The sequence below is a fragment of the Loxodonta africana genome, chromosome 15 (genome assembly GCF_030014295.1).
Source record: "Loxodonta africana isolate mLoxAfr1 chromosome 15, mLoxAfr1.hap2, whole genome shotgun sequence".
NCBI lineage: Eukaryota > Metazoa > Chordata > Mammalia > Proboscidea > Elephantidae > Loxodonta > Loxodonta africana.
In genome coordinates this window covers 61063628-61085697 of record NC_087356.1, presented here as the reverse complement: position 1 = coordinate 61085697, position 22070 = coordinate 61063628, and the positions used below count along the sequence as shown (strand labels likewise).

The 22070-nt window shown below is 50.1% G+C and overlaps 1 protein-coding gene across 1 annotated transcript in view; it reads left to right on the top strand.

Annotated features, from left to right (window-relative positions):
• PKNOX2 (PBX/knotted 1 homeobox 2) overlaps window positions 1-22070 on the top strand; it is a 354189-nt gene that overhangs the window by 244399 nt on the left and 87720 nt on the right. Inside the window, exon 4 of the mRNA XM_023557078.2 lies at window positions 14032-14140. Coding sequence (XP_023412846.2) covers window positions 14054-14140 — 87 coding nt within the window. The 5' untranslated portion in view covers window positions 14032-14053. The remainder of the gene's footprint in view (window positions 1-14031; window positions 14141-22070) is intronic.

The window sequence follows — 22070 nt, the reverse complement described above, 5'->3', positions numbered from 1 at the left end:
CTGCTGCCTCAGAAATCTCTGGGCTGAGAGAGGAAGCAAAAGACTCTGAGAGGAAGGTGAGAAGGAAGGGGCTTCTACAAGGGGATAAAGCTAGTGCTGAGGGAGATACAAGAGTGGGGCACCCCCTAGGGACAGGGTGCCCCTAACTTGAGAAAAATTAGGCCCTGGGTGGTACAAACCATTATGCAGTCAGCTATTAACCGAAAGGTTGGTGGTTAGAATCTACCCAGAGACACCGTGGAAGAAAGGCCTGGTGATGTACTTCCAAAAGGTCACAGCCTTGAAAACCCTGTGGAACACGATTCTACTATGCAATAGGTGGGGTCACCATGGGTCAAAATCGACTCGACAACAGCTGGTTTATTGGTTTTTCCTTTGGAAAAATGAATACCTTCTCAACTGGACAGGCTTTCCAAAGGTAGCATCAGGTACTTCTCAGTCTGTGAGTCATGGACGTGTTTCCCTCCAGAACAGGGACTTCTCTGCAGCTGTGAGTGATCCCTGGGAAACCGTGGGTGGGGTGGGACAAGAAGGTCAAGCGAGGCAGTGACAGGAGAAGACTTACTGAATGTTCCTTTCCACCCCATCCCACCTGGACCCAGCAGAGCTCTGGGCTCAGGCTGACAAGCAGACACTGTTGGAATCTTAGTCACACATGAGTCCGAGCCCTGCTGCCAGCACTGCTGAATGGGGGGCTGGCACGGACAGTCCCAGTTTGCACACTGTCTGTGTTCCTGGAGTCCTGCTTCCAGACAGTGAACTCACCTGATCAAATTTCCAATTATACATTGACTTTCAGATGCAATCTTCAAATATGTATTTCCGTCATTTTGTATTTGTTCTTTAATTTTGTTCTTTCCCTTCATAATTGAACGCACAGCCCAGTGAGTCTACGATTGAGACTCAAGATCTACCGCTTTCAGCACGCTTGATGTTTTCCATCTTTGTTTCAGTTGTATTATGTTTATGAGACCTCGACTTCTTATCGCTGGTATCAGCACTTTCATTTTTCCATCTTCTACCCATTTTTATAAAATAATAAGAGCAAACTGCAATAAAATATTTAGATGATTTTGTACACATGCTGCTGTGCAGAGAAAGGTGACGGGACCAGCAGAGATGAACTCTTGCTGTTGGAGCAGCCCCACACAAGCTGTGTGCTCCCTACCTGATGTACAGAAGCCCAGATTTGGGACACAGAAGACATTTAGGGTGTCAGTATACACTGCTTTGAAATTTGGGGCATATGAAATCAAGGGCAGCCTACATTGCATGGCCTGACTCAGAGTTGGCAGCGTGTTTTCCTGACCAGCCTTGCCTTTTTGGTACTTTTCCCCTAATTTCTAGGGAGTCTCATTCCTCCTCGGGTATTTCCTACCTTCACCTTAAACTTCTAGGTTAAATGTTTGGACTCTGGAAATCAGACAGTAGGTAACATTTGGAAACTTCTCCACCCCTCTAAGCCTCAGTTTTCTCACCCAGGAATGGGGGTAATCATAACACCCACATCCATATGGCTGTTGAGAGAAGGAAACAAGGTTATCTGCATAAGAAACTTAGCAGGATACCTGGTGCGTAGTGAGGGCTCAATAAATGGTAGTTATTATTTTTATAGTGTCATCCCATACCTATCAAAATTTACTCCAGGGAAAGGGACTAACAAACTTATTCTTAATGAGGTGTCAATGACTGCCAAGACTTAAAGGGTTATCCTTCCCAGATGTTTTTAACAATAAGTTAAAGGAATCAAGTTGTAATGGTGTATATATTCAGGCTCCATAAGGAGGTTGTTGTTGTGTACCATTGAGTTAATTCCAACTCATAGCCACCCTATATGACAGAGTAGAACTGCCCCATAGGGTTTCCTAGGCTGTAATCTTTACCATGGAGCCACACTGGTGGATTTAAACTGCTGACTTTTCAGTTGGCAGTCATGAAATCATATGGCATAGGCTTTCTGTGGCTTTCCTTAGAAGGAAAATGCAATACAAAGCCATGACCTTTTCTGCTGGGGAACACAGGATTAATAGGCAAGATGGGACACATGATGGGAAGTAGATTTTCAGTGACCTAGGAACACACAAACCAGTTGCCACCGAGTTGCCTCCAACTCTGGTGACCCCATATGTATCAGAGTAATGGCTGATTTTCCTGAAGTAGATCGCCAGAGCTTTTTTCCGAGATGCCTCCGGGTGGACTTGAACCTCCAACCTTTGGGTTGGCAGCTGAGCGTGTTAGCTGTTTGCACCATCCAGGAAGGACTCCAGGAGCACACATAGTGATAATTAAAGCCACAGCGTCCCCATTGACACCTGATGGCAAGGCTCCAGCTGAGAGGACAGCCCTGGGGTGGGAAACAAATGAAGGCTTCCTGAAAGAGTGGCGTTTTGAGCAAAGTTTTAACGAAAGAAAGACATGGTTATGTGATACAGAGGGCCTTGCTGGCAGCGAGACGCACAGCAAAAGGCTCAGAGGAAACATGGAAAGTGATAGAGGGCATGTTTTCTCAGCTGGGGTTTAAGTAGAGACGGTAATGCTCAGGAGTGGACTCTGCCCAGCCTCACTCACGGCCATCCTAGGGGCTGCCTTTCCTGACAGGTCAGGGAAACAGAGCCCAATGTTGCTTCCCTCATTCCAAACAGCATTGAGGACAAAGGATGGAGGGAACCTGGCTGGGCATCTTGCCTCCCTCCAGCTGATCTCCATGGCTGTGGACTCTACCCTGGTCTCCCCTCCTTTTTCTCCTGAGCCTCACTTGGGCTACCATGAAGGCCCAGGGCAAGAACCTCCCTTGGCTGGCTAAGGAAGTGTCAGGGATGAGTGACTGCTCAATGGTAGACTGAACCCAGGCAGCAACTTGCTTCCACAAACCTATCTCCTGACCCCTTTTTCTGGAAGCCAGTTTAGAAAATTGGAACCAAGTATCATCCAAGGATAGTATCATCTGGCCCAGTCATTCCCAATGAGAAAAGGGACCTGTGACTCTCTGAGCATCCTCTGCTTCCAGGAGAATTCTCTGGCAGCCCCTCTTTGCTGAGATCAGTGCAGGTGATGGGTTGGTGGGCTGCAGGGAGCCTTACCCCTGTGGAGCCTCCTGTGGCAGCCCCACTGCTCCTGCACTCTTCCCACCTGCACCTTACTCCTCCTGCCCTCTCTCCTCTTCCCAGCTCCCAGGCAGTGCCATCTGCCCCACTGTGCCTTGGAGAAGGTCAAGGATTTTGAAAGGGAGGGAGGCAGGCTGTGCAGCAGGGACTGGCTGTCTTGATCCTAACAGAACAGAAGCCCTTCTTGGATGTGGGATCCCCAGCGTCTGAGCTGTTTGTCTGTCTCTGTTGAGTTGTGAGCCTCAGGGGCCTGCCCGTGTTGTTTTCTCAGCTCGGTTCCTGAGCAGTGGCTGCTGTCAGCTCTCTACAAATAATAATAAAGCTGGGAATCAGGTTTGTCGAGGGGGATTTCAGTCCCTGGGTTCATTTTTAGATTTGTTTCTCTGTGCATGTGCACATGATGGCGTCTCACGGGAGCCGGCTGGGCCCCCAGGTGCCCTGGCAACCCTCCTAAACAGCCGCCCCATGAAAGAGCTGGAGGGCTCTCCCATCCCTCACTCCTGGAGCTGCTTGGAGGCTTACAAGAAAAGAGGGTGAACAAAAGTCCTCCAGGCCCCTTTCCCTGTTGTGTCCCCACTCTCTCACTCATGTTATTGGGATTAAGGTGAAGGGGGCTAGAGGTGAGAAAGAGAGGACAGAATCCCATCTCTGGGTTAGAGGGTTGCCTGTGTGGTGGGCGGGAAGCATTGGAAACAGACCCAGAGAGAGGCACCACCGACTTGAACCTCCATGTGGCCTCCAACCCCAGGGTGGCAGTTATGGCCTCTGACCTCCATCCTGGGGGTGCCACAGCCAGGGGAAGGGTCTCCTGGAAAGGGGAAAATACTGGATAAGTAGAGCATCAGTGGCAAAAGGAGGAGCCCAATTGTGGGTGAGGGTGAAATCTGGGACCAAACTAACGATGCCCCTCTGGGACAGAGGTACACCCACTTTAGCAGCTAGAACGTATTAGAGGTCATTGCAACCATCCCCCTGCCTCCAGGCAGGAGAAGGTGCAAACCATCTCTCAGTGAGAAGGATTCAGGCTTACAACCAGCATGCTTTTTTTCCTTCCCTTTTTTGTTTTATTTTGTTTAAAGGAACCAAAGGAGGAAAAATTGCCAAGTTATAAAGTGCTTAAAGAGGAGATGAGAATCTTCATCAAAATGCTAAAAGCTGGAGGGGGAGAGTAATGTGAAAACTCTTGCCTGCTATTTATGGGATTGATTCTCAGATCAAGAAGAAGCAAGCAGTTGGATGAAAGGAATTATTGTTAAGCTCCTCGGTAGGAAGATCTAATGGACAATTGCCGCTATCAGGGGGAATTAAATTGCTGTTTCAGTTTGTAAAATATATCAGCGGCTTTTTGAAGCCAGCAGAGGTATGACAGGCAAGGCAAGGAGGAAGTGGTACTGGGATGGAGAAGCCAGGGCTGAAGCCGGGAAGGAGGAGTTTGGGAGCAGCCTAGGTGTTGCTCTCATAACTCTGGTCCATTTTTTAGAAGCCAAGTTGAAAATTAGCTGAATCGGGGGTAGTGAAAGAAGAGAGGCTGCAGCCCTGGAATTCTGGGCCCTGGTGCGCTGTGAAAACCCATGAATCCAAGAGGCATGTTAGGAAGGTATAGGACAGGATGGAGGGGCTTATCCTGGGAAGCCAGGCCAGGCCAGGCCGAAGGTCAAGGAAAATGAGCCTGGCCTTGAAGGGACTGCAGGTGAGGAGGGTGGTGTGGGTCCGGCCTTGCCAGCAGCCCCTTCAGTCCAAGGCTCAGAGCCCCTCCTGAAATCCCACCTTGTGTGACCACACAGCTCCACCCACAAAGTTGTGGACACAGAAGGGCCCAGGGTGAATAGAAGCCATCCCTCCTCCCAGAATTGGGTCTCTAGCAGCAAGCTCTTACTCATCTCTAGGCTGGGGGTCAGCACGTACATAAATGACCTGCTGACCTAGCCACATAAGGGGCATATCGTTATTCCAGACAAAGAGCAAACAATAAAATGGCTTTGGAGACAGGGAAAGGAGAGGAGGTGGAGGCCCTAGGAAGCAGGACTACGAGCCATTCAGAGGAGACCACGCTCCTTGGGATGGGGATGGGGGTCTCCTGTTTTCATAGAGGGCTCTTATCACTTCCAAAGGCCATTTTTCCCATAGGGCAGTTGAGGGGAGGCAGAGAGGGAGGGAGAGAGTGATTGCTTTCCACATCTCTCAGGGAGTCAGAAGCAGGTAGTCCCAGCCAGAGCTGATGCTGGCATCCTCTCTGTCCCTCTCTGTTCCCTGGAGACCAGCATCATAATAATAGGGTGTGACCTGGCACCACCTCCCAAGCAGGCTTCCCAGAAAGGTAACAAATGGTCATTAGTACAGAGAGCTGTGGGGAGCCAAGGGCCTGAGTTGCCTGCTGTCTTGGTTGCCCTCTCTGCTTCCTCCTGAAGTCAGTAAAGCAGGAACAGCACGGGCATCGGGGAAGTGGGCCTCCGGTGCAGTACCAGGCTCAGTGTCCCCTGGGAGCTGGGTCAATGTGGACCATTGAGTCAATCGACCTCTTAGCCAACCAGCCTTCAGGACACAGAGTGAGCAAGGGGACCAGATCCTAAGTGCAAATCTTGCTCAATTTCTCCAGCTCAATTCCTCCTTCAGTAACACAGACACAATTACTCTCCTGGCTCCCAGGCCCCACTCTGAGCACCTGCCCTGACCCAAGGCAGGAAGGTAGGTACAGGAGAGCAGCATCCCCTAGGGAGAGCAACATCCCCTAGGCCGTGACATTCCTGTTGCCTGAACTCTTAGGCCCCTGAGCTTCCTCCTGGCTCCCAGGGCACCTGGCAGGGGAACCACAGGGACCGTGATCCGTGTGCTATGAGCTGGGAGCTTGCCTCTTTTCCCACCATTCTGTGGGCCCCTCCTCAAAGACCTTTCACTTTTCCCTCATTTGGATACTTTTTCAACCAGACAACTGACTCAGGGGAACAGATCCCTGCTCACACTTTAAATCCACACAGCCCATGGGTGTGCCCTGTTTCCCACTGCACCCCCCACTACACCCTCATTATCCTCACCCTTGTCATGGCCCAGTCCTTGGTGCCAACCCCATATGCCAAGCCATGGGACCACTGAGTTTCCCTAAACACTCAGCTTTCGGCTTGTTGATTTTCAGCCCTTACAGAGAGACTGGGCGAGGGAGGGGTGCACGCATGCATTTCTTTAGATAAATCCACAGTCACATGAAATCAGTGACAGGCTGACACCGTTATTTCAAGATTCATCGCTCTGAGCTGCCAGCAGAGGAGAGCTAGCCAGTTCCTTCCCACCAACAGCACTTTTTTCCAGGCATCATTTATAGCACTGGGGTGAATTTGTTTCCAAAAGATGAATATCACACTATCAGCAACAGCTGCCTCTCATTTTTATTTGTTTTTAAATTTGACTCAAAGTCCAATTCTCCATACACATTAGAAGCTGTAAATCCTAACGCGACTGATTACATGATTTAGTAAACAGGTTACATTATATAATGCAATTAAAGTGGGTTCTGTGACGCCACCTACAGCCCGCTTGTGGGAAGGGAGCTGGACCAGGGACGGTATCAATCCGGACAAGGCTCTCCCTGAAGAAAAAAATAAATGGATCATCCCAGGGTTGAAGTAGCTGCTCCAGAGGAAAAAGTTGAAGCAAGCCAGGTCACTAAAGCTGCTTTTTGGTCCCTCCTGCTGAGTTCACTGTGTTATTTCAGCCTCCTGCAAATCTGTCTAGACATCAGAACCCAGGCCCGGGCAGCTGCTCAGAGGGGACAGGTGGGGGTGGGGTGGGGCCGGTAACCTGGGGGTGTCTGGGTTGGGGTGACTGAGAAGGGCTCCTAGCTTATGGATTCAAGAGGCCTCCTTCCTCCGCACTCAAGTATGAAGTGAGGAAGAGAAGAGAAATAAAGCTACAATCCAACAATTTGAGTTCAGCTCAACAAGCATTTATTGAGTGTTAAGGGTAGGCAAAGGCTTTCAGAACGGTCTGGTAAAGGCAAGGTGACTTGTGCAAGAGGCAGATAAGTGGCAGAGCTTGGGTGCCAGAGTCCGGACGCTCTGACCCGCAGGCTACCATCACGGGAATTAGGAACTATGGAGGAGCTCACGAATCACTGCACCCAATCCCAGCGTTTTGACAGACGAGGAAATTGAGACCCAGAGAGGGAAGGAAAATAATGAAAATATACTGCTATACAGGTTTCCCCCGCTATCTGAAAGTATAGTGTTCCCATGAAATTTTTCGTAAGCAGAAGTGTAAGGGAAGACGTAATTACCCTCAATTTATATGGGAATTTTTTTAGCATTCCAACACCTGCAAAATAACCTACAAATTATACCAGATGGCACATGAAACCTGGTTGGGAGCTGTAGAAGATGGTCCCAGAGGGCAGGTGGCCCAGGACGATGGAGTGCCCCCTGACGGTGGAGTGCCCCCTGACGGTGGAGTGCCCCAGGGGCAGTCGGCCGGGAGGTTGGGGGACCAGCAGCCACCACAGCCTCCCAGAAGCCATTGGAGAAAGAGGAGAAGGAGAGGGCGGCAGCAGAGGAAGGCGAGGAGGAGCCTCATGAGGGGGCGGGGGGGAGGAAGGAGCTGCTGGGCTTTCTGACCAGGCTTTCCCCAGCCGACCCCACCAGTCTGGACTGCGGCGCCCTGGACCTCGACTGGACCTACCACCCTTTGGGAGTGTCACATGAGACTGGTGCCCATCTAACCTCGCCAGCCTGCTGAGCCCACCATCAGTGGGGCATGCAAGCCGCCAAACCGGCTGTTTACAGGCAGGAACGCTATTTTCGCTTTTTGCGCCATTTTTGTGTAAAAGCGAAAATCCTCTTCGGGTTTCTTTCCTTAGCCAGAACAGGTGGTAATGTAGTGCTTTTGTAAAAGCGAAGTGGTGTAAGATGAACAGGCATAAGATAGTGGGAAAACCTGTCCCTGTAGTGTGTCAAGGACAGAGAAGACTCCTAGGAGACCCTCTATCGTGCCTCTTAGCAGTCCCAGGACCAGCCAGTGCCCTACAAACCCTCCCTTCCCAATATAACATGTTTGGATGAATTAGGCTCTGGGGCCTCAAGAGTTCGAGCTCCTCCAAAGTTTCTAAAAGTGAGTAACAAATAAACAAAACCAAACCCATTGCCATTGAGTTGATCCGGACTCATGGCTACCCCATGTGTTACAGAGTAGAACTGCTCTGTAGGGTTTTCTTGGCTGTAATCTTTACAGAAGCAGAACGCCAGGACTTACTTCTATGGTGTCACTGGATGGGCTCTAACTGCCAACCTTTAGGCTAGTAGTAAAGCTCAAAGCGTTTGCACCACCCTGGGCTCCTGGGGCTAAGAGAGAAGTTGGACCAGAGCAGAGTGTGTGTGCATGTAAGAAAGGCAGAGCATGAAGAAAATGAGCCTAGCCGAGTCCAAGAGGGTGGAAACATCACCCCCACCTCTGTGTCCTTGTGTTGACCACCCTCCCAGGCCCCAGTATGGGGTGGTGGACTGGGACAGCAAGGAACCAAAGGAAAGTCAGCCCCTTTCTCCCCTCTCCTCCCTCAGCACCGGATACAATTTAGTTCCAGTCAGCTAGGGTCAGGGGGCAGGAACAAATGCTGTCAGGCCAGCTAGCCAGAGAGGTCCCAATTAGACTTTGTTTCTCATCCTTAAGGCCCCAAGCCCCCAACCCGGGCACCCCGGCCCAATTACTGCTGGGCAGCATTAACCCCTTGGTGCCCCAGGCCGTTAATGGAATGTTAATTGGTCTAATGGGTTTCATGTCAACAAGTCCTAATGAGCTCCTTCCTAACAAGCTTGGCATTTTTTTCTAAGCCAGTTTGTCAGCATGCTGGAGCTTGGGCTACAGACGGAAGACCTCAGCACACAGGGATGTGGAGGAGCTAGAGTTAGGGAGACAGAGGGAGCTGGGTTCCTGGTGTCGGGACATGCCCACTCACCTACACCCAGCCTACGCACGCTGCATCACTCAGGTCCTGAAAGTTGCAAAGCGGTGCTTTAAGCTTCTTCTGATGGTATCAGTGACACATGATTCCTTTCTGTGTATCATTGTGGGGTCGGGTGTTGCATTAGATTGTTGTTTTTTGGTTTTTGTTTTCTCCCAGCTGTCATATAAAGATTTTTCAGCATTAATAAAACCTTTCCACGTGAGCCCCTCCTTGCCGGGAAATTTCTCGTTAGCTAATTGTCCCTCATGTGGCCTCCATTTGCAGTCTTGGCTCTGCTCCGTCGAGTGCCCTGGTGTCTGGTAACAGAGCCACCGACTAAGCCTCAGAAGGCTGGGCTGGGTTTCCTGGAGCTCCCTCTCCCGAAGAAAGGGCAAAAAGGGCAGGTTTCCCCACAAAGGGCTAGCAGCTGCAGCTACTGCTCCAGTTTGGGGTGGTGGGTTGGGACGAGGAGCCACAGAAAATCAGTCCCTCCTCCCTTCTCCTCCCTCAGCACTGGATTCAGTTCCAGTCAGCTAGGGTCAGGGGGCAGGAACAAATGCAGTCATCTGTGCCCCATACCCTGCCGCAACCTCAGCCTATCACGAGAGGAGTCCAATCCCAAAGTTCCTCCCCAGGATGGCTCCACGTGGCCCCCCAGGATGAGCCTCGCTGGCGGGTTTTCCCAAGGATGTGGATGGAGGCAGTGCAGACAGAGGCGTTTCCCCAAGGTGGACACACGGTCTTAAAGGAGCTGAACCCTCTAAGTGTCACATTGCCGGAGGCATCTGTGCCTGAGTGGGCAGAGAAGGGAACTTAAGCCCCTGATGAAAAGGCCTCCTGTTCTCTTGCAGGAGCCCCCAGAGGGCAGTGGGGCAGTGGCCTAGTGGCCTATGGTGACCTGCAGGGGGGGAGGGGCAGGAGGAAAGGCCATCTGGGTCTTCAGAAGTTTGCCCCTGTGTCCCCTGGGGAGGCTGCCCCACCCTGCCTGCCCTGGGTCTGAGCTCAGGACTGAAGACTCTCCCCTCGGCCTCATCCATGGTTGTCTCTGGGGCAGACCCCTCTTAACCTTCCCTCCTCACACCCAGACAGCGCAGCCCCGTGTTCCTGCAAATGTTTCCAGGGATCCCAAACAAACAAACCAAACCCAGTGCCATTGAGTCAATTCTGACTCATAGCAACGCTATAGGACAGCATAGAACTGCCCCATAGGGTTTCCAAGGGAGAGCGGCTGGTGGTTTTGAACTGCTGACCTTTTGGTTAGTAGCCCAACGCTTAAAATGATTCCACCTCTCAATGGGTGGTAAACAAAAGAATGCAAAGGAAAGACTCCCTTATTTAGCCTAAATTCTCCTCATTGTGCTTCCATTGCTCTGCCTTCAATATGACTTTCTTATCCATGGGATGAGATTACCAAAGACTCACACCCCAGATTTGGCAAAAGGGAGCTAGTTGCCCCTCAAACCAAACCCATTTTGCTGTCGAGTCAATTTCAACTAGAATCAACCCTATAGGACAGAGTAGAACTGCCCTGTAGGGTTTCCAAGGAGCAGGTGGTGGATCTGAACTACCACCTTTTTGGTTAGCAGCTGAGTCCTTAACCACTGCACCACCAAATCCCTTTAGACTAAGCTGCCACCTCAGACTCTGTCCCCAGGCTCCCTCTTTTGGTGACTGCCGACACTACAGCTTTCTACTTTTTTCCCCCCTGACCATAGAACATCTAAGATGGGTGCTTCCAGGGAAGAGATTTCCCCTGCCTTCAGGGCCCTTGGGCCCCACCCAGAGAGCCTGGCACACTCGTGAAATATCCCTATTTCCTTTACTCCTCAGAGTCCAAAAGAGAGATTCCACACCCATTTTAATATCTCAGAAGTCTTAATCCTGGGAGGTTCTTTCTGATATCTCAAGGAGTCTGTTTCCTCTTTTTTTCCTCTAGAACCCTCTCCACTCTGCTCTTGTCTTTTTTGGAGCTTACCACCATCCAGACAAAGATGCAGCCATGAAAATAAGCACTTATTTCCCTGCCTGAAGAGAGAGACTCCCCTCCATGGCGCCCTTCTGGGCCCTTTGCAAAGTAGATCATAGATCTCCGGTGTCCAGTGTGCATGACACAGGAGAGACCCTGAGTGCTCTTGTTACAAAAGAACCCTAGTGACCCATCTTCAGAAATAAGGCCCCGATACAGTGGGGTATAAAATGCAGCCAGGCCAATGAAAATTATTCTGCAGTTACCACGTTTTTAGCACAGCCAAAGTCGTCACTCCCTGCAAAATCTCCATTTGTACCATCTCGGTTTCTTCCTTCCTGCTTTACTATCACTGCCTTTATTGACAGAGAAGACCTTGGCTCATCTCATCCAGCCTCCCACATCCCCTAGCACAGTTCTCTGCATGTGGGTGCTACATATCTGTTGAATGAATAAGTGAATTTCCAGGATTCTCCCACATGCACTTAAGGTCAACGCATCCTTGGTACCTGAGAGCTGATCTTCCCTGCAATTCCTAAAAAAGAACAGAAAGAACAATGTGCTCACACACACATATAGGGCCTGGAGACCCACCCCTTTACTTAATGACAGCTCCAAAACACCCTCAAATTCCTGCAGAGTTCAGATGTGTGAACATTTTGGAAGACTTGGGGTGGGAGGGGGCATCAGGCTGAGAGGATGGGGGCATCAGGCTGAGAAGATGGGGTATCAGGCTGAGGGGATGGGGGGCATCAGGCTGAGAGGATGAGGGGCATCAGGCTGAGAGGATGAAGGGCATCAGGCTGAGAGGATGAGTCCCCACAGGGAGAAGGGAGGGAGGGTCTAAGTGCTGTGCTCATAGCCTTCCTTGCACCCAGGGTGGAAGGACAGAAGGACAGGTTGTACACCCCACAGAGATTCTTAGGAGTCTCCACAGCCCACAGATGGGCAGGCCTGCATCAGGCAGCTAGCCTGGGGTTTCTAGCTGTAAATATCTCAGAGCATCTACTGTAGCAAACAGCTCTCTGGGCATGCTGTTTCCTTGGGTGGCACTGCCAGGCTGTCTCTTCTTACAGCACCACACTCTCGAGGTCCACTGGAGACAGCTCACTTCCTGGTGATGGAGGGAGGGGCAGGGGTGTGGCACAGTGGTGCAGATGAGGAGCTGGGAATCTGGAGATTTAGGTTCCATCCCCACTCCACTAGCACCCCCACACTTCACCTCTGCTGGCTTCCATCTCTTCCTGGGTAAAGAGGGGAGGTGGACCACTTGGCTCCTGATGTCTCTTCCAGCCCCAAGTGCCTGTGACAATAATTAGCCAAAAGCAGCCCTTGGTGGCACAATGTTTAAGCTCTTGGCTGTTAACTGGAAGGGTGGCAGTTAGAATCCACCAGCAGCTCCACAGGAGAAAAGACCTGGCAATCTGCTTGCGTAAAGATTACAGCCTAGGAAACCCTGTGGGACAGTTCTACCCTGTTCTATAGGGTCATAATGAATCAGAGTTGACTTGATGGCACACAACAACATAATCAACCAAGGCTAAGGAAAATCTTCCTTAACAAAATGCACAGATTCATCCATACGCTCACACTCACAAGACACACCTAGAAAAGCCTGAGAGGTGACCTGAGTTCAGTCCCTGGCTCTCTGGTTGTCTTAGTCATCTAGGGCTGCTATAACAAAAATACCACAAGTGGATGGCTTTAACAAAGAAAAATTTATTTTCTCAGTCTAGTAGGCTAGAAGTTCAAATTCAGGGCATCAGCTCCAGGGGAAGGCTTTCTCTCTGTGTTGGCTCTGGAGGGAGGTCCTTCTAGTTAATCTTCCCTGGACTAGGAGCTTCTCTGCACAGGAACCCCGGGAGCAAAGGACGTGCTCTGCTCCCAGTGCTCCTTTCTTGGTAGTATGAGGTCCCCACTCTCTGCTAGCTTCCCTTTCCTTTTATCTCTTGAGAGATAAAAGGTGGTGCAGGCCACACCCCAGGGAAGCTCCCTTTACATTGGATCAGGGTTGTGACCTGGTAGGGGTTTTACAATCCCACCCTAATCCTCTTTAACATAAAATTACAATCAGAAAAGGGAGAACAACCACAGAATACTGGGAATCATGGCCTAACCAAGTTAATACACATATTTGGGGGGGGGGGGAACATAATTCAACCCATGACACCGATGTTTCCCTGCCTCTTTTCCTTCTGCAAAGACCTCAGAGTAGTCCCTCTTGGGCCCCTAGCTCTGTTCTTCTGAGGAAAGGGCAATGGCTTACATCCCTTTTCACCACTAGGGGGTGTGGTGAGCGCACTTGAGAGGGGCTACCTGGTGCTTGGAGATCTCGAGGCCAGGAAGGTGGGAACTGGAGCGCGTCAGGGTGAGGCCTTGCAGCCCCATGTGAGTGCTCGTGGCTGCCCCAGAAAGGCTGGGGAAGGGTGGGGTGAGAAGGACCCTTCTCATGTCTGGATATGAAGACGCTCAGGGCACTCTTGGCCAGAAGAAGAAAAAAAAAAACACCAAACCCATTGCCGTTAAGTCGATTCCGTCTCATAGCGACCCTATAGGACAGAGTAGAACTGCCCCATAGGGTTTCCAAGGAGCACCTGGTGGATTTGAACTGCCAACGTTTTGGTTAGCAGCAGTAGCTCTTATCCACTGAGCCACCAGGGCCAGAGAAGAGGGATGTTGAAATGGTCTCCAGTCCCCCTCTTCTGCCACCAGCCAAGCAACGCTCCCTCTCCAGCCCCACCCCCTGCCCCAACACACACATACCAGGCCAGATGCTGAACAAAGCATCACTGAGAGTGTACAGGTTGTTTTACACATGGCTTGAATACTGTTTCTTTCAAGTCAAAATAGCACAGCAAGGCCTCTCTACCCTGACCTCTCCTATTAGCTCTCATTTGTTTCCCTAAAGGGATTCCAGCCCCTGCTGTATCCAGCCAGTCCAGGCGGCACAGCCTGAAAAAATGTGGAGCTGGCTGGTCCCCAGGGGTCCTCTGTGCTAAGTGATATTAACGGTGCGGCCCCCTCTCTCCTGCCCACAGATCCTCCATGTGAATCAACCCCATGATGCAACATGCCTCCCCAGCCCCAGCTCTGACGATGATGGCCACGCAGAATGTCCCTCCCCCACCCTACCAGGACGGCCCGCAGGTGAGTGCGTGAGGGGCGCTGCCTCACAGGTCCCAGGAAGAACAGGTGAGGGACTGTGGGGGCCTTTAGAATCCTAATTTCAGTTTGGACTTCCTGGCCAAGGCTGGGATGGGTATTCCGGGGGTGGATGGGCAGAGCTAGGCCTCCCTCAGCTGTAACCTGGGAGCTCTCTGGGCTGTCCCCCTGGCAGGACTGAGGAGGCCTCTCTGGAGAAAACCCCAAAACACAGACTCCTGAAGGAAGGCATTGCCTCTGATAACACACTCTACTTGGCTAACTCTGACACCAGCACGCAGGACCTAAGAACTAGTCCCATAAGATGTAGGACCTAGGACCGTTGCCTAGAGCACATAGTCATAGTCCTGTCCCTGCCCCCAACCCTGCTTCACAGTCACAGACATCAGACAAATGTAGCCGAACCCTTTAGACGCGATCAGTACATAATCCCCACTCAGGTACAAAGTGCAAATAGTTTACCTTCAAGTGTTATATGAAACTTCCTACTTAGGGATTCTTTAGCTCCAGACCCACCTGTTTGCTGGTCATTAGAGCCATTTTGTCTGGTCCTTCTCTGCTGACCTACTGGAAGAATCTCCATTCTCTTCAGGACTCTGCCCAGTTTTTACCCAGAAAAAGCCAGGGCTCACTCTCAAAGTCCTTCAATCACTTCCCTCTGGCCCAGTTTCCATCCCTCAGCTCAGGGATGACACGGCAGTCCCCCAAGTTCTTTTGAGACTCCAGCCCTGGACGTAACACCTACAGAAGGCCCCATCACCTCATGGGCAGTCTCCTCACTGCTATCCTGTGGTCCCCTCTCCCTGTCTGGAAGCCTGGCTCAGCTTTGGTGGGTGGGGCTCCTGCAGTCCTTGGGACTCATCACTCCAAGTCTTTGCTTCCCTACATGTACCTCCCATCCATGCTCGGTTCCTTTGGAGACTCAGAGACTGTGCTTTCTCAGAAGACTCCTTCCTCTGACTTCTAACTTCATGCTCTCTTCTTTTCTCTACCCTAGCCTCTCAAGACAATATTAGTTTAAAGATTATTACTGAGTACCCAGCTAGAACCTTCATTCATTCATTCATTCACTGGGCAAATGTGCAGTGCGTGCCTACTGTGTGCCAGTGGGAGATCCTTCTCACCCTTTCCCCGTAGCCTTCTTGGCCCTCCCCCTGTTGTTCCTCACTCGTGAGAATTTCAAACACAGGGGAGATCTGTGCGCCATGAAAAGGATATTCAAGATGCAGACACAGGGTGGGGCTTTGCTCACATTAGGTCCTGGCTTAGACACCCCCAGCCTGGAGTATGCACATAGTAGCTGCTCTATCGTTCTTGTTATTCCTCCCCCATCCCCAGTGAAATTACCAGATGATGGGGTCACTTGGTCACTTTTCAGTGTTGGCATGTGACCACCATTGACTCTTCGGCTCCTGAAAATACAAAAGCACTGGCAACTCATGACCTTTAAGCCCATGTCCTTCTCCCCACCCCTGCTTGTCCAATGCAACATGCTCCTTCCTCAGCCCTGCTGAAGCTTTCCTTGTAGTCTGTGACCCCTCTGCCAGTTAGTCAGTAGCTCTCCATGGTGACCCCAGCCTGGACTCAGCATTTCCACGGCTCTTCTGTGGAAAGCTTCCAGCATCATCACCATGTTAGGCCCTTCTCAGAGCCCCAGACTCAGATTGAAAGTACAGAGGGAGCCCAGGAAAAACTGAAAAAGAGAGAGAGGAACCTAGGGACCATAGTGGGGAAGCCGAGAGTCCATCCTGCCTCAGTAGAAGCAGACTCATCTCTCATCTCTCAGCCAGTGTTGGACACCCCTGGGATATTGATTAAGAGACAGGAAGTTTGGTTCCATTTCCTTTGTAACTGGCTCCAAGCTCTCCAGGCTCCGCAGCAGGTATGAGGAGCAGAGAGGCAAAGACCCACATCCCCATACCTCACTCAGCTCAGGGTTAGGTTAGGTTCAGGCCAAGAGGTCAGAGAATGCCACATTGGCACAGCTGGCAGCTGCTGCTTCTCTCCTTCCCTCCTTTCCACCCCGTTTTGCCTGCCCAGCAGCTGGGAGAAACTTTGGTTTGGCGGGGGTTAACAGGAGCGCCGTAGCAGGGGCCTGCGCTGCCCACGAATACTGAGCGGGCGTAGTTAAGTAGAGGAGCCTAATGCAAAGCTCAGCCTACAGCTGGACTAACATATCCCCAAGCCACCTCTAGCCTCTTGTGGGGGAAAAGGAAGTTCCAGTTCCCTATCAAGGACCTCAAAGCAGAATCTGGAATCAGGGACCATTCCAAGGCTCTCCACACTGAGACTTATCAGGATGTCACCACTGAAAATATTCACATTTACAGCAAAGGAATATTTGCCGTGGGAAGGAACAGCTCTACTTGTATGTCCAGAGGTCCAGGAGTGAGGTGTCTGACAAGGAGCGTCATTGTCCACAGTGAAGTGACCAGGCCAAAGTCTTGGGGTCTTTGTGGCCCTGGCTAGTTTGCTAGGCTATAACTACATTGCCATTGGCCTTCCCTGAGCTGAACTGGTCCCTAAGAAACTGATCAAGGCGGGAGGATAAAAGGAAGGCATTAGGGGAAGAGATGGAGTGGATAGGATGGAGGAGATAGTGGGGCCACCAGAACAAAGGCTTCTGACCCACGGGGCAGGCGGAGGCTGTTCTCTCCAGAGAGAGCTGAGCTTTGAGGCCAACTGGCCTGACTTTGGGGGTCCGTCTTCTCATTCCTTAGGACTTTTAGGAATGGCTCCCTCACGGAATGACTCTTCCATGTGCACCTGGTCACTCGAGTTTTGTTGTGGCATCTTGCCCAGGTCCTCCTGCCTCCTTCCCTTTATTCTTTCAAGAGGCTGGTCCCAGCTTCTCAGGGGAAAGCTCTGCTCTATTTCCTTCATAATGTTCATTATCCCGGAGAAGCAAAAGACCTCCACCACTCAGTGTCTTCAGGAAAGCGGCACCTAAGGAACATGGCTCAGACATACAGGGGATACCAGGCTATCACTTCCTGAAGGGGACTGTCCCCTCCCTGTTCCTTTAGCTTTAATGTCATTGCTTTTGGACCCTGTATTTCCTGCTTCCTCAAAGCCTGGACAGCTGAGCACACCTCTGTATACCTCTTCAGAAACCCAGGTTCTTCCACAGGCAAGAAATGGACAGTCCCTGACATGAAGTCCCCAAAATGAAATAGGAAGCAAGCAGCACAGCCCTTCCTCTGAGACCCACACAGTCGTTTTAATAATGTTCCCGTTGTGCTAAGGGCTAGCAATACCGAGCATAATCTATTCAAATGCACAGGAGAATCTCATTTTGGAAAATTAGGGATCTGCATTAAAAAAATTCCCAAGCCCCGGACCTTCTTTATAATAAATTAGAATTTCCTTTTTTTTTCAAGGGAAGTTCTTAACTTGGCAATTTCATTTTTGAAGTTTGGGGAATAAAGTTATTAAAAATGAGGGAGGCTTTTTTTTTTTTTCCTTCCCAATTTAGTAGAAAGCATTCATGGTTATGGCCACATGCTATTTGGGCACAAGCCAAATGGTATGATGGCCAAGGAGTTTCTAGCCCCTCAGTTCTGCTTCAGTCCATCCTGGGGAAACTCTGTGATTACTTGTAAGGATGTCACTCTGTGTTTATTAGGCACTGAAGACTGACTGAGTTTAGATAGTACAAAAGCAACAGCCCACTGGAGCCTTCTATACAGCCTACTTCCTCCTCCTGATGGCATCTGATTAAATTCCCTCCCATCAGAACAGCAGCGTCCTCTACCATCTAATGATGCCGGAAGCTATGCCACCAATATTGCAATACCAGCAGGATCACCCATAGTGGACACATTTCAATAGAATTTTCAGAATGAGGCAGTCTAGGAAGAAAGCCCTGTCCATCTACTTCCAAAAACTAGCCAATGAAAACCCTATGGGTCACAAGTAGGTATTGTCTGATACAGTGCTGGAAGATGAGCCCGCCAGGTGGAAGGCACTCAGAATGCACCGTGACCGTAACAATGGACTTGAGCACACCAACAAGTGTGAAGGTGGCACAGGACCAGGCAACATTTTGTTCTGTTGTACATGAGGTCATCATGAGTCAGAGCCGACTCCATGACAATTAACAACAACTACCGTAGCTGGGTCCTTCATCTAGACCCTCACGTTATGCTGCGAAAGGGTAGGGGCAAGTCACTGGGGCAAATGGAATGGTATAATTAATGAAAAAACTATCTCTGGTTACGGTGTGAACTCTCAGTTGAGTGTGTTGTGTTGATTCCTCCATCCCTCCCTTTACCTTCTCCTACATCTCTGCCACTGCCTGACCATCTATCCCCTGGACTTTCACAAGGCCCTCCTGGCAGGCTTCTTGCCCCAGTGCCTCCCACTAATCCTAATGGAACTGTCAAAGTTATACTCTCTGCTGTCGCTCCCCTCTCCCCCACATTCATAGAATCCCCAGGAAGTGCCCCTCCAGTCTCCCTCCCAGACAAATACCCTCTGTCTCCTTCCACGCATATCCCCTTCACTCAGGTACTCTCTCTCCACCTCTGACATGTTATTGAGTTCTCCCATTTCCTATAGCGCTCCATACACACTATCACCCACCAAGCAAACTTCTTTCTTCCATGGTTCAGCAACGACTCCAGAAAACCATCTTAAAGTCCTAGTGAAGGAACACCTTCTCCACAGTCACTTTACCCACACACAAAAAAACTCCTACTATCAGCAACCCCCATCCTCCTCAAGCGTAGAGACATACCTACTGTTCCACAAATATAATTCACCCTTGGCTTATAGGCAGGACAAATATTTCATCTGGTCTATTTGTGTATATGTTCAATATTTAGTATTCCCCTGTCTGCATGTCCCCAGCATGTCAGGCTGTAGGAGTATTTGACTTGAAAGCAGAAATCCTAGTGGGTACTAGTCTGACCCACTAGACACACACCCTTACGAACGTGGATGCTCAGCTAATAGTTGAGATTAAGAACAAACTGATATGTAGGTAGATACATGTTTACTTAGTGTGACTTGATGATGAGCAATATCGAGAGGGTTTTGCCAACTCACCCAGGATGCGGCCTCATTATTGACCAGAGGGAGACAAGACAGGCAAAATCAGAGCTCCTTACTTCAAGACCAGGGTGGTGAGCTCACTGCACAAGAAAGTCAAGTGTTTGCTCGGGACCCTGTGACAAAAGTTATGTTTCCCATGACCCACCCAGGGCCCTGGGAGACTGCACTTGGAGGCCTGGGGTCAAGATAATGTTATCTCACCTGCCCTGCAAGGGGAAGGTTAAGGCTGGGGCCGGCCTCATCAGGAGAGGCCAGTCCAGCCTCTCTTGCCCCTTCTCTCCCTCCCTGTCCTGACACCATCCCTACTCTAGGCAGGGCCAAGGGGGCAGGCATCTTGGGGAAGCTGGATGGGCTTTGATCAGTCATTAGGATCCCCATGCTGGTTTCATTAACTGGAGGCAGAAGGGGGTGGCTGGGCCACAGGTTATGAATTGGCAGCCTCCAGGCCAGCAGCAGAAGCGGGTTCAGATGTTTTCACACTGGCTTTGCATTCTTCTCATCTCTTTAAGGGCTACAGCCCCCTGCCTTGCAGGCCCTCTGCTCAGCTGCCTGTGAAACACATTCACTCTGCAGCAATAGAGTTAATTCAGCAGATTTTCAAGTCCCCCTAAGCCTTTTCTGTGGCTGTGATTGACGGCTCCCTGTGCCCCTGGGGGCAATGCCCCAGGGACCATATGGGAGACCTACCTTCTCTTGCTTTGACTCATTCAAAAGGGACTCTTGTCTTTCTTTTTATGTTCTGCTGGGCCTTTCTTTGCTTTGTGAACAGTGACCTCTCTCCTTGCCCTGTTTGGGCCACCCATGTCTTTAAACTGGACGTACCCCTGAACTGCAACTCACAAGAGTCCTGGACTCCTCATTGTGTAAAAGGCAAACACAGCCTGCAGGTCCCATCAGGAGGACTTTCTGCCCCCATTTAGTAGACGGTTGTCTCAAAAAATGACTTTTAAGCTTGCAAAGAAATCCTCACTCTAATGACCTCGTCTAGGCTTTTTATTTGATGAATTTACTACCTCAGCTCTGATATTTACCAAACAAAGAGATTATACAGCCTGTTCCCCTGCCTCCATGCATCTTAAATGGCCGCAAAAATAGTTAACGGCCCAAGGACACAAGCCTAAAATAAATCAGGGAACAGGTGATCAAAGTCAGGCGGTGGGGCTAATGAACACTTTAACTAGTTTGCCTCTCTTTTCTGTGTAATCTTGGTGGAGCTCCGAGGTCTGTGGGTGGCCTAGCAGGAGGGGGCCGGGGATGGGTGGGTAAGGACTGAAGGATTCCCCTTGTCCCTGGAGTTGGAGTTTTATGACCTGGAGGAAGAGGAATGGGATGACCCAATGTAGTAGAAACTCAGGAATCCCAGGCCTGTCCCATCTCCCCTGCTGATGAATTATACAAATCTAGGCCAGTCATTTCAGTACGATTTCTTTCATTCACTCTTTCTGTAAACATCGGGCACTTTCTGTGGCTTTTTTAGACTTCCTGCTATACTAAAAAAAAAAAATTGCTGCCAAGTCAATTCCAACTCATGGTGACCCCCTGTGTTACAGAGCAGAACTGCTCCATAGGGTTTTCAGTGGCTGTGGTCTTTTAGCAGCAGATTGTCAAGCCTTTCTTCTAAGGGACCTCTGAGTGGATTCAAACCGCCACCCTATTGGTTAGTAGCTGAGGGCTTAAGTGTTTGTGTCACCCAAGGATTCCTTGTGCTATGTACTGGGGTTACAAAATTGACAGAGTTCCTGCCCTAAAGGGCTTACATTCCATTTGGGGCCTTTGTGTCTACACTTTAAAACAGCAATAACTTCTGCCCCCCACCCCCCAGGCACAAATGAGAGCATGGGTGTGAAAAATAGAGCTGTGCTTCATGGCCCTTTCACCCATGCCCCTGACATTGATTTTTTTTTTTCTTTAAATAATTTTTATTGTGCTTTAAGTGAAAGCTTACAAATCAAGTTAGTCTCTCACATATAAACTTATGTACACCTTACCACATACTCCCATTTACTCTCCCCTTAATGAATCAGCCCACTCCCTCCTTCCGGTCTCTTCGTTCGTGACCGTTTTGCCAGTTTCTAACCCCCTCTACCCTCCCATCTCCCCTCCAGACAGGAAATGCCAATGTAGTCTCAAGTGTCCCCCTGATGCAAGTAGCTCACTCCTCATCAGCATCTCTCTCCAACCCACTGTCCAGTCCAATCCACTGACATTGATTTTTTACTCTCTTTTGCACACCTCCAGTAGTCAAAGTCAAGATTAAATTCAATTTTAATTACCCAACTTTTTATGAGGAACACAATAAATTCGTCGTCGAGTTGATTCCGGCCCATAGCGACCCCATTAGAACTGCCCCCATAGGGTTTCCAAGGAGCAGCTAGTGGATTCCAACTGCTGACCTTCAGGTTAGCAGCTGGGCTCTTAACCACTGCACCACCAGGGCTCCTTGGAACAGAGTAGACGTATCAGATATGTTTTTCCTGCTGTAAATATCCCTTACACACACACACACACACACACACACACACACACAGAGAGAGAGAGAGAAACATACACTTGGTGAGATTCCAGGATAGCCCCTAAGCCCTGGTTTGGGACTGTTAGTAAAGTTAGGTGACCTCCAGAGATGGAGGAGCAGACGATCCCCAGGAAGTGCACAGACCTGGGAACTGGGAAATTTGGATGGATATCTACAGCCTTCTTTTATTGGCCACAGGTCCGTAAACACCCCAGGAAGACAGGGAGGCCAATGAACATTTTATAAGACGTATTTCTTAAACCTCTGCCTGCAAGCCCTTTTAAAATTAATTGATTAATTAAACCCCCATTTTACATCATTAAGTAACTTTTCTGTGGTTGGCTTTAA